Source organism: Coregonus lavaretus, assembly GCF_964263955.1.
Source record: "Coregonus lavaretus genome assembly, chromosome: 15".
Classification (NCBI taxonomy): Eukaryota; Metazoa; Chordata; class Actinopteri; order Salmoniformes; family Salmonidae; genus Coregonus; species Coregonus lavaretus.
The window spans coordinates 30,880,205-30,894,438 of NC_140002.1; the positions used below are offsets into that span (position 1 = coordinate 30,880,205).

General features: G+C 44.3%; 1 protein-coding gene across 1 annotated transcript; it reads left to right on the top strand.

Annotated features, from left to right (window-relative positions):
• Window positions 1–6,689: 6,689 nt before the first annotated feature.
• On the top strand, window positions 6,690–12,382 carry LOC311142263 (neurite extension and migration factor-like; the record flags this gene model as incomplete). The annotated part of the gene is made up of 2 exons (XM_084177882.1): window positions 6,690–6,765; window positions 8,376–12,382. The coding sequence occupies 2 exons, from the start codon at window positions 6,690–6,692 to the stop codon at window positions 12,380–12,382; spliced, it is 4,083 nt and encodes a 1,360-aa protein (XP_084034008.1).
• Between the last annotated feature and the right edge of the window lie 1,852 nt (window positions 12,383–14,234).

The following is a 14,234-nucleotide window of genomic DNA, read 5'->3' on the forward strand; positions in this document are numbered from 1 at the left end:
AAATAATTTCATGTCTCAGAATTAGCTCTACAATTCTATCAAGTTCGAATCCAGCGAATCTCTCGGTTGGAGTCAGTTGCAGTTGCAGCTTTGGTATTTCCCCAGGAGAATACACAATCACAAGTGTAATTGGATATTTTTCAGAACCGTTGAAGAACGGTGCAGATGCAAAGTTTGGTAACAGAATGATGGCACAAACAGTCATTCTGTTACCAAACTTTGCATCTTCACAGTTCTTGAAGTAAATGTGTTTTTGTAAAATGCTCAGTAGAAATTGTTAAAAGTAGTTATTGCGCATAGAGTTGTATGGTTTGTTTAACTTCGCAATCATTGATTTTTATTTGGCATACATTTTAAAGTGAAAAATCTTAGTCTCAGCGTCACTCTTACTGTGGACTTGCCCGAACATATGATGTCAAACCATGCATACACTAGCTAGCAGACAGAGAAAGTACACTACATTACCAAAAGTATGTGGACAGATGCTCGTCGAACATCTCATTCCAAAATCATGGGCAGTAATATGGAGTTGGTCCCTCCTTTGCTGCTATAACAGCCTCCACTCTTCTGGGAAGGCTTTCCACTAGATGTTGGAACATTGCTGCGGGGACTTGCTTCCATTCAGCCTCAAGAGCATTAGTGAGGTCGGGCACTGATGTTGGGCGATTAGGCCTGGCTCGCAGTCGGCATTCCAATTCATCCCAAAGGTGTTCGATGGGGTTGAGGTCAGGGCTCTGTGCAGGCCAGTCAAGTTCTTCCACACCGATCTCGACAAACCATTTCTGTATGGACTTCGCTTTGTGCACAGGAAATTGTCATGCTGAAACAGGAAAGGGCCTTCACCAAACTGTTGCCACAAAGTTGGAAAAACAGAATCGTCTAGAATGTCATTCTATGCTGTAGGGTTAAGATTTCCCTTCACTGGATCTAAGGGGCCTAGCCCGAACCATGAAAAACAGCCCCAGACCATTATTCCTCCTCCACCAAAATTTACAGTTGGCACTATGCATTGGGGCAGAGTCCAATGGCGGCGAGCTTTACACCACTCCAGCCGATGCTTGGCATTGTGCATGGTGATCTTAGGCTTGTGTGCAGCTACTCGGCCATGGAAACCCATTTCATGAAACTCCAGACGAACAGTTCTTGTGCTGACGTTGTTTCCAGAGGCAGTTTGGAACTCGGTAGTGAGTGTTGCAACCGAGGACAGACGATTTTTATGCGCTACACGCATCAGCACTCGGCGGTCCCGTTCTGTGAGCTTGTGAGGCCTACCACTTCACGGCTGAGCCGTTGTTGCTCCTAGACGTTTTCACTTCACAGTAACAGCACTTACAGTTGACCGGGGCAGCTCTAGCAGAGCAGAAATTTGACGAACTGACTTGTTGGAAAGGTGGCATCCTATGACGGTGCCACGTTGAAAGTCTCTGAGCTCTTCAGTAAGGCCATTCTACTGTCAATATTTGTCAATGGAGATTGCATGGCTGTGTGCTCAATTTTATACACCTGTCAGCAACAGGTGTGGCTGAAATAGCCGAATCCAGTAATTTGAAGGGGTGTCCACATACCTTTGTATATATAGTGTATGTTCACTAACCTTGCGTTCATAGCCAAGTGGGAAGGTGGTATTTACCACATACAATACATTTAAAAATAAAACAAATCCACTTCAACGCCCCTCCAACTGTTAATTACTAGTGGGAAACATCCCTGAGCTCCGACTTCTCCCACATGCTGACCTCTGACGTCACTTACTAAGAAATTACCTCAATAACAGAATTTTCGGCAGCTAAATGCAACAACAAAACATTACATTCGTTTTTTAACACTATAATTTGTTTACAAGCATGATAGCTATACTTTTAGTTTATGGTTGACACATCTTTGCCATTAGCCAATCAGCGTTTTTCAAAGAATTTAAAGCATGTGAATGCATCCAACTGGTAATTTCCACCTTGCCACTTTGTTACGAATGTAGCATTAGTGCCCCCGGCCTTAGAATTTGCTGTTACGTGAAATGTTAGAGCTGTAAAAATGGTCAAGGTTATATATTATCTGGCTACTGTTCCTTAGTAATTCACACAAATTGGAAGGGCAATGATTATTATTTTAAATGTATTTTTATTGGGTATTTGACACTTTTATTGAGACACTTTGGAAATCAGAAGGGGATACAGGTAGGTGGATTTAACCCCAGTCTCCAGTGGGGCATTGTATTTGTGACTTGTTGAGGACTGTTACAACTACACGACAGCTCTGCACAGGCAATGATTTTTCTGAAACACTGGATATTCTTTCTCTGTAAAATATGTATCACAATGATCCGTTGTCTGCTCTTATATTGAGAGGCTGGTGTTTCAGGTTTCAGGATATGACAGCTAGAAACAACGGTTGTGTCCAAGTGTTTCAAGTCAGCAAAATGAGGGATCAAGGGGGTCGTACTAGACGGTTATAAAGTAGCTGATGTTTTGTGTTCGCAGTACTCAAGTGTATTCAGCCAGGGAAGTCTTGGTCAGTCAGTATGTGGGTGGTGCTCCCTCCTCTCCAGCTCTGTGGAGTTTTGTTCTATTCTATTCTGTTTAATTTTTCTTATGTTAATGCTTTGGTAGTGGAATCACTTGGGAAGCCTTTCATATCCCCACTCTGCGCTGCCCTGGCGGCTGTCAGTGTAATAGTATGTGAGGTGGATTATGGGGTTATTTCCCTGCAGTGAAAAAACAATTGTTGCATCAGTCAGTCAGTCAGCGCCTTCCCAGACTGGCCTCTTAGCACTCTGGAGTTAAGCTTTGTCAGGATGCCCTCCAGCACCAGAATTATGAATCACTTCTACCTCCCACCTACAGCTATGCGTGCTATACAGTGTACAAACACACAGACGCACTCTCACAGACAAATGTGTAGGCCCTATATACAGGTAGTACTCTAAGTGTGACTGTCAATTTGAGTCTGCGCGGGTAGTCCATCCATTGTGCAAAATTGATTACATGAATCATGATATGATGCAAGACAGAAGGGACACCGGCAGATATGGTCGTCTGTATGCTCAAAGTAATGGTATTGGTAGGGGTAATACTAATAAATAAGTCATAAAATTAATAAAACATAATTTCGTCCTCAGTACCTCCAGTTTCAGTTCCTCCTATTTTCCACCGCAGGTTTTCCACCTCTGTAACCTACCTCTCTACTCTGTATTTACAGTACAAGGTTGCTCCTTTCTTCTAAGCTGCTTGTGGCTAGTCACAATAAAGTGCTATTATGGGTTTACGGATTAGAGCTTCTCTTATCAGGATTTATATTAGCTGCTTTGATATGAAATACAGCAGCTCCCCCTTGGCCTTGATAATCCTCTTGATCTGTATGGAAGGTTGGATTATTATAGGTTCTTAAAAGTCCCCACTCCTGTTTGCTATTTACAGTGCATTCAGAAATTATTCAGACCCCTTGACTTTTGTTTGGAACATCAAATCGTAATAAAATCACAGTATCGAATCGCAATACATACTGTAGAATCGTGAGAATTGCAATACATATCGTATCGGCAACTAAGTATGGTGATAATATCGTGTCGGGTGGTCCCTGGTATTTCCCAGCCCTAGTATGCAACCATTACTTATTAGGTACCCACAGCCACTCACATACGTACTGTACTGAATGTGGCCTCAAGTCAATTAAACCAATAAGCAACACTTCAGGAGATGTGTTTTTATTCCCTTGCTCAGCAGCTAAGAATACACTGTTTTTCCTAATTTTGCTCAATATGGCTTCAAACAAAGGAATGAGTGCATGCAGAGTGCAGTATGATGTAATATAGTAAAATATACAGTGCAGTGGATTTTGAAAGTTGAATGTTGAAGACTTACCATTTGCTATAACATCACCATACCTCTGCAATGGTATACTGCTATGCCCTACTACAAACCCATACTGTAGTGTTTCATTATTTGAAGTGAAACTGGTCAATCATACGTTATGTTTGCTATGCTGTAGCCCAGCACCACCATATGGCTCGTCTTTCAACCAGTCTTCTTCAAAAGCTGATTTCTGTTTCATATGAAATTGTGATTTCAGTGTTTTCTCCTGGAAGTCAGTTGTTCCTCCTGAGAAGAAAGACTCAGAGCAATGTCAGTGTCACATATCCTCCCATTTTGAGCCCTGATTGCAGCAGATGGATCAGGTGATGTGGATGTGAATGTGGACTGAAAGTGATTCTCCTGCATTAGCAGTGATCCCTTCTGTTTAATCACCTCAGAGCCTCTGGGCCAGTGGCCCGCACTCTGAGTAGAGAGAGAGCTCTGATAACCTGGGCCTCTTAGAAATAACATCATTTCATTTCATATGATGGGATGTGTTTTCCTTTTCTCTGCATACAGAAATGGAAAAAAATAAATTGAATGTGCCTCACAAGGGTCTGATAACCACAGATGCTACCCCAATAATGGATTCAAGTCTGGCAGTTATACTTTCACGCATTTGTCATCTTGGGCCCGCCAGGTGTTGTTTTTAGTTGTAAAAAGATGCTGAGCATCTCCCGCTGAATAATTTTTCATGTCTCTGCAAACTCTCACCCTATACTACTTTCCAATGGTCCCTCTCTACGCAGTGCTGAGATTAGACAATTCTAATGTTAAGATTTTCAAACTGCTTACCAATTACTCATACTGATAACTTAGTGTAGACTAGAGTCTTCCCAGTAAGATTAGTGCACAGTGGTAGACAGAGACCCATGGCCTGGTTATCACAGAGACCCATGGCCAGGTTATCACAGAGACCCATGGCCAGGTTATCACAGAGACCCATGGCCAGGTTAACACAGAGACCCATAGCCAGGTTATCACAGAGACCCATGGCCAGGTTAACACAGAGACCCATGGCCAGGTTAACACAGAGACCCATGGCCAGGTTAACACAGAGACCCATAGCCAGGTTATCACAGAGACCCATGGCCTGGTTAACACATAGACCCATGGCCAGGTTAACACAGAGACCTATGGCCAGGTTAACACAGAGACCCATGGCCTGGTTAACACATAGACCCATAGCCAGGTTAACACAGTGACCTATGGTTGGCCAGGTTGAAGCTGCAATCCATAGCGGTAAAACTGCCATGTCTGTTTACAATATTACAACAACAAAGAAGTTACTTTAAACAACGAACACTGTTTCTTCTCCTCTGACATCATTGCACATCATTGCGATAGAACAGCAGAGTATGTACTACGATTGTTTTTTACCACAATGCTGGATGCTCATTTCCTCAAAACAATAACAAATGCGCATGGGGCGGCCAGTGGCGCTGTTTCACCTAACGCGGATCTCAGCTTTAACAGAGACCCATGGTTGGCCAGGTTAACACAGAGACCCAGGCCAGGATAAAACGGAGACCCATTGGCAGGTAAACATATAGAGAGACCCGCCAGGTTAACACAGAGACCCAGACCAGGTTAACACATAGACCGATGGCCAGGTTAACACATAGACCCATGGCCAGGTTAACACAGAGACCCATGGCCAGGTTAACACAGAGACCCATGGCCAGGTTAACACATAGACCGATGGCCAGGTTAACACAGACCGATGGCCAGGTTAACACAGAGACCCATGACCAGGTTAACACGCAAACATATGGCCAGGTTAACACAGAGACATATGGCCAAGTTAACACAGAGACATATGGCCAAGTTAATGCAGACACCCAAGTCCAGGTTAAAACACAGCGAGAACCAAGGCCAGGTTAACACAGACAGAGGCCCAGGTTAATGACACAGAGAACCAGGCCAGGTTAACAGTATCGTTCTAGCTGGCAGTGAGTCAGCACTGCACTGGCAGATAGTCTTGTTTCATGCGGCTCACAAACCTTTGTCACAAATTGCCTCCAGGAGAAACAACATGGCTTAATAATGTGTTAAAGTGGACATGATCGTTGGACAGAGGGCTAATTTTATGCAACCTCTTATTGCTTCTTCTCCGTCTCCATTAATCTGGACATTTGTTTTTTCTCCCTGGCTGCAAGAAAAGGGATAGTGGGAGGAGGACGGGGAGTGTGAGAGCGTGAACAAGAGAGTTAGAGAGCAAGGAAAATGTAATATGGTACAGAAATATGATTTTTTTTGGTGTGATTTTATACTATTGTTTCTTCTGACATTTTCTTAGAACAATTCTCATTCAGCAAGCATGTTATTGAGGAGTTTTGAGACTTGAGAAACACTTGATTAAAGCGATCAACAAAAGGCCAGGAGGATGTGCCTGCAATTTGCATGCAGACTGAGGCTCAGGTGTTTAAAAGCCTACTAGGTACAGTATAAGGCAGTCTCCTATAATGGTGCCCAATACAATATCCCTTGGTAGCCCATAGATGGGGACATATATTTTACAGGAACAAAGAGTAGAATCTTGGGCTAAAGGTAGAAAGATAGTATCCCGAATATTCCCTAGCCTCTTTTGAAGCCCCAGGAAGAGTAGCTGCTGCTCATGCAGCAGCTAATGGGGATCCTTATAAATAAATAAAGCCTGTTGTATGTTGTAGTTGCAAAGACGATAGTCAACAAAGATTTGCGTGGCAGTATATATTATTATGATGACATAATACGCCTTTTCCTTTGGTCAGCACCAGTGTTTTCATGTGTCCTGTGTTCTTCCTCTGCAGGTTGGATATTGGTAATAATGTAAGGGACAACAAGAAACACGCTAAATTGATGGATGTTTTTCAAGAACCCAACTTTGCTGTGCTGGCTTCAAACCTGGAACAGATCAACAAAGAGGATGAGAATGGTAAAGACATTTGTATGTTGCTTTGCTAGAAACACATTAGGCCTACTTGAATAAAAAAAACGAAGGGACACAACAAGATCTAATTCTTCTCCACAGGTGTAGCTTGGATCATATAGTACTGTATGTTATAGCATTTTAAAAATGTGTTTTTATGAAGGAACAGAGGGAATGCTGCTACATTATCAAAGTATATTATGTCCTTGCTGGTTACAATGAAGGCACATAGTTCTTATATGGAACAAGATGCTACAGTACGCATTGTTTTCACCTCCTCTGCTATTTAGTTTGGCTGTGCCCTTCACAGAACTGAAAGGCAAGAAGCCACAGCCTTGATATTTAGTGAACTTAACCTTTTCTGCCTCTGAATGGTCTAATGAATGTGTGGAATGTTTTCCTAAATTTTTTACTTCTGAAAGTACTTATCATCCTTTTTCCCATGACACTCCCATCCTTAATGACCCTGAATGTCAAAAGGTAAAGACCACTCACACAGAGGAGGGGAAAAGGTTATTACCTTTGTCATTCCTTCCATGCATCCTATAAATACATCAACATAAAGATGTTCAATCAGAGTAATAGAAAAGGCAGAGGCCTTATTTAAGATTGAAAAATAGGCTAATGATTTCTATATTTCCACAAAATTTGTCCCATGATTACTTTCTATTATGGCTTTTATTCTCAATGCATTCTTATCACAAATGATAGAGCACAAGAAACACAATGATGGTGATTAATGATGAGCAGTTCATTTTTTTCAAGAAAAAGCTGAATTCCCCTTTTCAGTTTGAATTAGCTCTATTATGCCACGTCTTTGTACAGAATTATTACTTTGTGCAGCCTGTTTGAAAAAACATGACCTGTGCATTTTACCAACTGTAAGAGAGGCTAGGAACATACACTGAGTGTACAAAACATTAGGAACACCTGCTCTTTCCATTACATAGACTGACCAGGTGAATCCAAGGGAAAACTATGATCTCTTATTGATGTCACTTGTTAAATCCACTTCAATTAGTGTAGATGAAGGGGAGGAGACAGGTTAAAGAAGGATTTTTAAGCCTTGAGACAATTGAGACATGGATTGTGTATGTGTCCCATTCAGAGGGTGAATGGGCAAGGAAAAATATTTAAGTGCCTTTGAACGGGGTATGGTAGTAGGTGCCAGGTGCACTGGTTTGAGTGTGTCAAGAACTGCAACGCTGCTGGGTTTTTCACGTTCAACAGTTTCCCGTGTGTATCAAGAATGGTCCACCGCCCAAAAGGACATCCAGCCAACTTGACACAGCTGTCGGAAGCATTGGAGTCAACATGGCCAGTGACCCTGTGGAACGCTTTCCACACCTTGTAGAGTCCATGCCCTGACAAATTGAGGCTGTTCTGAGGGCAAAAGGGGGTGCAACTCAATATTAGGAAGGTGTTCCTAATGTTTTGTACACTGTGTACATTGAGCTGAAAATGAAAAAGAATTAAAGAAAGGAAATAGTATAGTATATTAAAATGTCATCTTATATAGGAAATACAGTACGTTAAAGTACTCTCACATTGTCCATCAGTAAGTTCACAAGTGAATTAGTTGATATCTGATAATATCTCTCTGTTCCACTCTACAGAATCGCACAACCAGGACAGTTCTCTGAAGCCAGACAGCGCCAGTACCCCTCCTAAAGCCAATCCACCAAAAGGAGGCCCTGAGAGTGAGAGGACCTCACTGAGCCCATCCTCACCTCTCAGCCCAACAGAGACCCCTGAGCCCAGCACCACCACCACTACCACTGATGACTCCTCCTCCACCCACGCCATCTCCCTCACCTCCTCCTGCTCCACCAAGTTAGTGAGTCACTGGGCTCTTCCAGAGGACTGTAGTGACAAGGCTGCCTTCACCATGATGGAGACAGGGAGTGTCTCGGCCCTGTCTGGGGGGGACTGCCTCATGCCACAGAGCCGCACCTGCCTGGGCTGCTTCATTGAGACCAAGGACGCTACAGAGCTTGAGCCAGGGCTGGGCCTGGGCCGGGACTACGACCCCTGTCCTGTCTCCTGTCCTGACATGGCCATGCAGTGCATGAGTTCTGGGGATGGTATCCGCTACGGGGATCAGCTGCTCTCCGACCAGCTCCTCAGCTACCCAGAGCACAAGGTCAGGGGGGAGGAGAAGACAGATGAAGAGAAGTCAGCGGAGGACAGTGACTCGGAGGATGCCACGTCAAAGAGTATCTACGAAGGCCTGCTCCTGGATAAGTGCAACGGTGAGGAGGCTCTGCTGGCCAACTCCAGCCAGGACTGGGGCTGCTTTGAGTCCTTTATTAGCGAGAGTAAGATCGAGCTGCTGGACCTCTGCTCTAAGAATGAGCTCTCTGTCAACCTCTTCTCAGAAGAGGATGTAGACAACTATATGTTTGATGATGAGGACTCCACCCTGGGCAGCGACGTGTGCTCGCTGAAGATACGTTACGAGTCCTTCCAGGACAACGTCCGAGAGAAGACCAATACCATTCAGGAGGAAACCCAGTTCAACTTCTTCCCGAGCGTCGTGGCCAAAAAGGAGGGCGAGGGAGCAGTGAAGAAGGAAGCTGAAGGGCCGCAGGTGAATGGAGAGAAGGTTGAAGTCTGGGTGACTGGAGAAAGGGTTGACAAAAACAACAGCAGCAGCTCTGCTGAAGTGATGCCAAATGTCAGTCCAGAGAGCAGCTACCTGTTTGACTTCAACAACTCCACAGAGGACTCTGGAGAGTACAGTGATGACAGCTCCTGTACTGGATCCTCCCTTGACACCTGCCAGACCAAACGGAAATACTGCTTCCTCTCCAGGGAGAACTCCAGCTCCTCTAGCCAGCTGAGCTATGGGCTGAGGTCCAAGAGGAAAGTCAGATACAGCGACGACTATCTGTATGACGTGGATTCTATTGAGAGTGAGAGGAACACAGAGAAAAAAGAGAAGCAGCCGGTGGGTCCAAAAAAAGAGGAGGATGACGACTGGTGTCCAAAGAAGAGGAGAAAATCCTCACGAAAAGAGCGTCCGGTGATAATCAAATACATCATCATAAACCGATTTAAAGGGGAGAAGCACATGTTAGTAAAGCTTGGCAAAATTGACACATCAGAGACAACAGTAAGCTTAAGTAAGGACTTAGTTCATAAGTACCAGAGAATGGCCCCTCTGAAAGACTACTGGCAAAAGAGGCGCCAGGAAATGCAGGAGCAGCGCAGGCTGGCTGCTGGTGATAAAAACAGATTTCCGAATGGCTGCAGGCGTTCCCTTAATTCTAGCCTGACAAAACGAAAATACAGGATTGCAAATAGAGTCCGGATTCAAAGAATTCACACTGTAGAGCTCTCGCCAAACCACGCCGATCACAAGCAAGAGGTGCGAGCAGCTGAGGATCAGGCTGCCTGTATAGATATGGCATCAATAACAACAACGACCTCCGACTGTGCTGCAAGATTAGACCAAGGCAGTGTGACAGGAAAAAGTAGATCGCTAGAGAGGGAGGGAAAAAGACTTGGAAATAAGATTTTGAAAATAAGGAAATTTAAAAGCGAGGCCAGACTGAGGTCGAAAAACATTACAGAGGCTCAGCAGGAGGATGGTAAAACTGTGATACACCTACGAAAGGTTGCCCCACTATCCCCAAATCAGAAAACTGACATTGTTTATTCCAAAGCAGGCAGCCCACAGCTTTGTGATGACTCCACTGTCAGTGTCGACCCCACTGAAAAGTCCACTTTTACACCAGCACCCTGCTCCTCTTCCAGCACAATGACCCATCCTGTAAATGTGAATAGTGGTCTACCTGTCATCCCCGGAGGCTACCTGCAGACATTACTAGATGCCTCTGACTCATCCAGTAACACTGGACTGTCATATTACTCCCAGCAGCAGCAGCAGAATCCCCGACAACAGTTTCCCCATGGCCTCTACCAGGAGGAGAATCCCTTCACTAACCTACAGCTGGCCCAGAGCTGTGTTCTATCCCCTCCCTCAGAGTCCGAGCTCCAACAATCCCCCTCTAACTCCAATCAGATGGAACCAAACTTCACTCACATATCATGGCAGTCTGGAAGTGAACCGCTACCATTTACACCTGACATTCCACCTGAATCTGCTGGCTTTTCCAGCACCATGCCTTTGCCAATGACAAACAACTTGCCATTGTCAGGATATAGTCAAGTCAATGTAGATGGCAACAGACTGCTGAATGATAAGGCACATTTACCTGAAGAGCCACCAGGACCAGACTCAACCCTACAGGTCAGCCGGTCAGCTGAAGAGGAACAGGTGCAGTTCCATAGAGTCGCTCTAAACACAGACAACAGCAGGCTGGCCAGCTATGACTCTATGGGTTCACTGTCTGCCACCTCCAGCAACTACAGCTCTATGAGTCACAAGTCCTGTGAGAAGGAGAGTGACGAGGATGTGAACGACAACTTCTTGGCCCACTGTAGTCCCAAACTGGTGATCCAGCAAAGTACTGATGAAATCACTCCCCTTAGGGAATCCACAGACCTACTGGACATCTCCAACTTCACCCCCGATAAGTTTAGGCACTCGTCGTTGTCAGAGATGTCGCCACCCGACACACCAAATCTCTCCCCACAGGTGATGGGTCCAGAAATGAGGGAAAGCCTAGGAAAGGCCAGTGAGTTTCAAGGAGAGACAGGAGACATTACTCTCTCAGCTACACCTGATGGGACTAAGTGGGACTGTAATGTCCTGCCACAACATAATCATGATGGTAGAGCGATAAACAATCATCAGTTCCAGTTCCATACTTTCAATGACAATGACGGCACAGGTTTAGATGATAAGATTGACGGCACGGACGTCTTTGATGAGCAGGCTGAATCCATTGGAGGCCGAACTAAAGGTCCCAAGTCAAAAAGGAAAACAACCAGTAAACAGAAAACCAAGGCTCCAAGGGCTCCCAAGACAGAGAAGAACAAAGCCCCTAGACAGAATTCTCGTTCATCCAAAAAGCTAAAAGCCCTGCTTGATGCAAAGGCAAAGGCAAAGGCGAAAGGTGAAGAAAGTGAAGGTCTTGCTGGACTGTCAGAAGACTGGCCTTTACTGGTGGAGCACGGTGGGGGCTGGGCAGACGGTAACAACAACAACAGTGCTGTGGATGATGACCAGCGAGAGTTTGAGGAGCCCTCCAACATCCTGTCCAACATAGTCTCTGGGATGGCAGAGGTCGAGAGGTTTATGAAGGTGTCCATCGAGCCACTGTGGGACCCCATGTCTGGACTCTGTCAGCCTCCAGAGGCCAACAGCCTTAAAACTAAGACACTCAAAATCCTGGCGGGAACAACAGCTGACGTCAGGAAAAAGGGTGGTTATGCCACCTCCCCTGGGACAGGAAGGGGCAGGAAGGCAACTGGCAGGGGTGCCAAAAACCAGGCCAAGTTCATTCCTTCAAACCCCTTCTTCCCCCCTCTCACTCTAGACTGCAACATGTTCAACAAGTCCAGCCTCGGTATACCTGGCATCTGTGGGCCCGCACACAAAAAAATGTACCGTCACAAAACCAGTGCAAAATTTGCTCGAGACGAAAACAATACAGGGAAGCGGGACTCGGGCAAGAACGCAGCTCTGATGGCCTCTTATGAGAAACTGAGGTAATATTTTGTAACAGTGGCTGCAAAATACGTCCCCCTCACTCTATTTCCTCCCGCCTCTTGCTAAGTTCCCTGGGTTCCCTTACTGCTCTCCCTTTTTGACTTAAATCCAAGTGTTGCATGGCAAAGACATTAACCCTGACTACCCCACCTCCTTCTTTTACCCTGAAATAACTTGCATGTGAGCTTTTATTTGTTCCTGTGAAACTACCTATTATGTGATTGATTGTCTCTAGCTTGACTGGGATTTCGAACTACTGTGGCTGCATTTTGTTTCTTACACTGCTGCTTGATTCACCTTTCTTGGTCTTTAGTTTGTTTTGTTTATTGTTACTTTAGGTTTGACTTTTGTATAATAAGAAAAATTGCCTTGAAACTGTTTTGAAAGTCATATTTGTGATACTTAATGGTTTGCTTTGTTTTTTCAATTCTCCATTTCAGCGGAACAGCTTGCCCCACCTTAACAATGTCCAAATTCAGTCTGTGGCTCTCCACAAATGTTTAAAATTACAGTTCAAAAGTTGTCCGTCCTTACATTCAGTCAATGGTTGCCTTCAGTGTACGAAGAGAGAGTGGAGTAGAGTTAGTCACAAGGGTACAATAAAAGTGTCCTATCATTACTGATATCACCCAGCCATTCCATTTGTGGATGTTTTACTGGTGTAGGAGAACTGTATTGCTGTTCTGCTGGGAACCAGACTTTTCAGAATAAAAAATGGACATTTTTGTATTAACGATAAGATGACTTTCTCATACTGTCCTAATTTTCTTAATATCTTGAAATGGCATTATTTGTCATTGGCTTTTTGCCATGGTTTGGGGAGAGGAGGTGGGAGGGTAAGTGGAGTAAGTACCCAGAATTGCAATTTGTTAATGCTATTGTACAGAGACATATGCACTATTTGCAGAATATGACGATAATTATAATTGTTGAAAATGGAATTAATGTGCCAAACGTTGAACAAGTACCTGTATAAATATTTTCTATCTATATGTATATTTGCTGTTTCATGTTCTTTTTGTTAGGGTTGGGGGGTGGGGGTTCTGGACTTTGGTGGCCGGTCGACATTCTAGAGATCTTACACTTGGGATCCATTCCATTTGCCAAGCACCTGCAGCTGACAGTGATACACCTTTTACCAAAATGCAAACGACTGTCTTTTCTTTCATACATTCCTTTGAAATGATTGCCATCTGAACTCAAAATCAACAGCCAGCATGGCGATACAGAGAAGGGGATTAAATAGGTCCTGTAGAAAGCTGAGGAAAATGCCATAAGCTGTTTCAGCAACTAAAAAGTAGCACTGTGTCAATAAGAAATCTTTATGCTCTAACAGGTTAGTTCAATCTTGAGTTTTGAATTTGTGCTCCTGTAAGTCGCTCTGGATAAGAGCGTCTGCTAAATGACTAAAATGTAATGTAAATGTACTATACTCAAGATTAGTACACTGCTTCATGTAATCTCATGCAATCTCATGGATTCACCTACCACTGCACCAACATGGAGCTCTGTATTAGATTTCTACAATTTATTTCAATTGACATAAATTGATACTATCCATCAGAGATCGATATTTATTGTGAAGACCTTTGTCTCTCGAAACCCCCCTTCCCCTCCATCTTCTCCAAGTTGCCAGGCTAGCCATTGAGACGGGGGATCAGGAGAGGTGTCACCACCAGCTGGTGTGGAGTAGCCTGCCTTATAGCATCCCTGCCCATTGTTCATTGAATGTATTTGACTTCCTCTCCAACAAGAGTTTTATATGATGTACCACTGTTGAGCTGCCTCTGAAAGGTGCTTGAAAGCAAATGAACTTACAGGTAACTGAAAAAAGGATGAAGAAATCCTCTGTGCC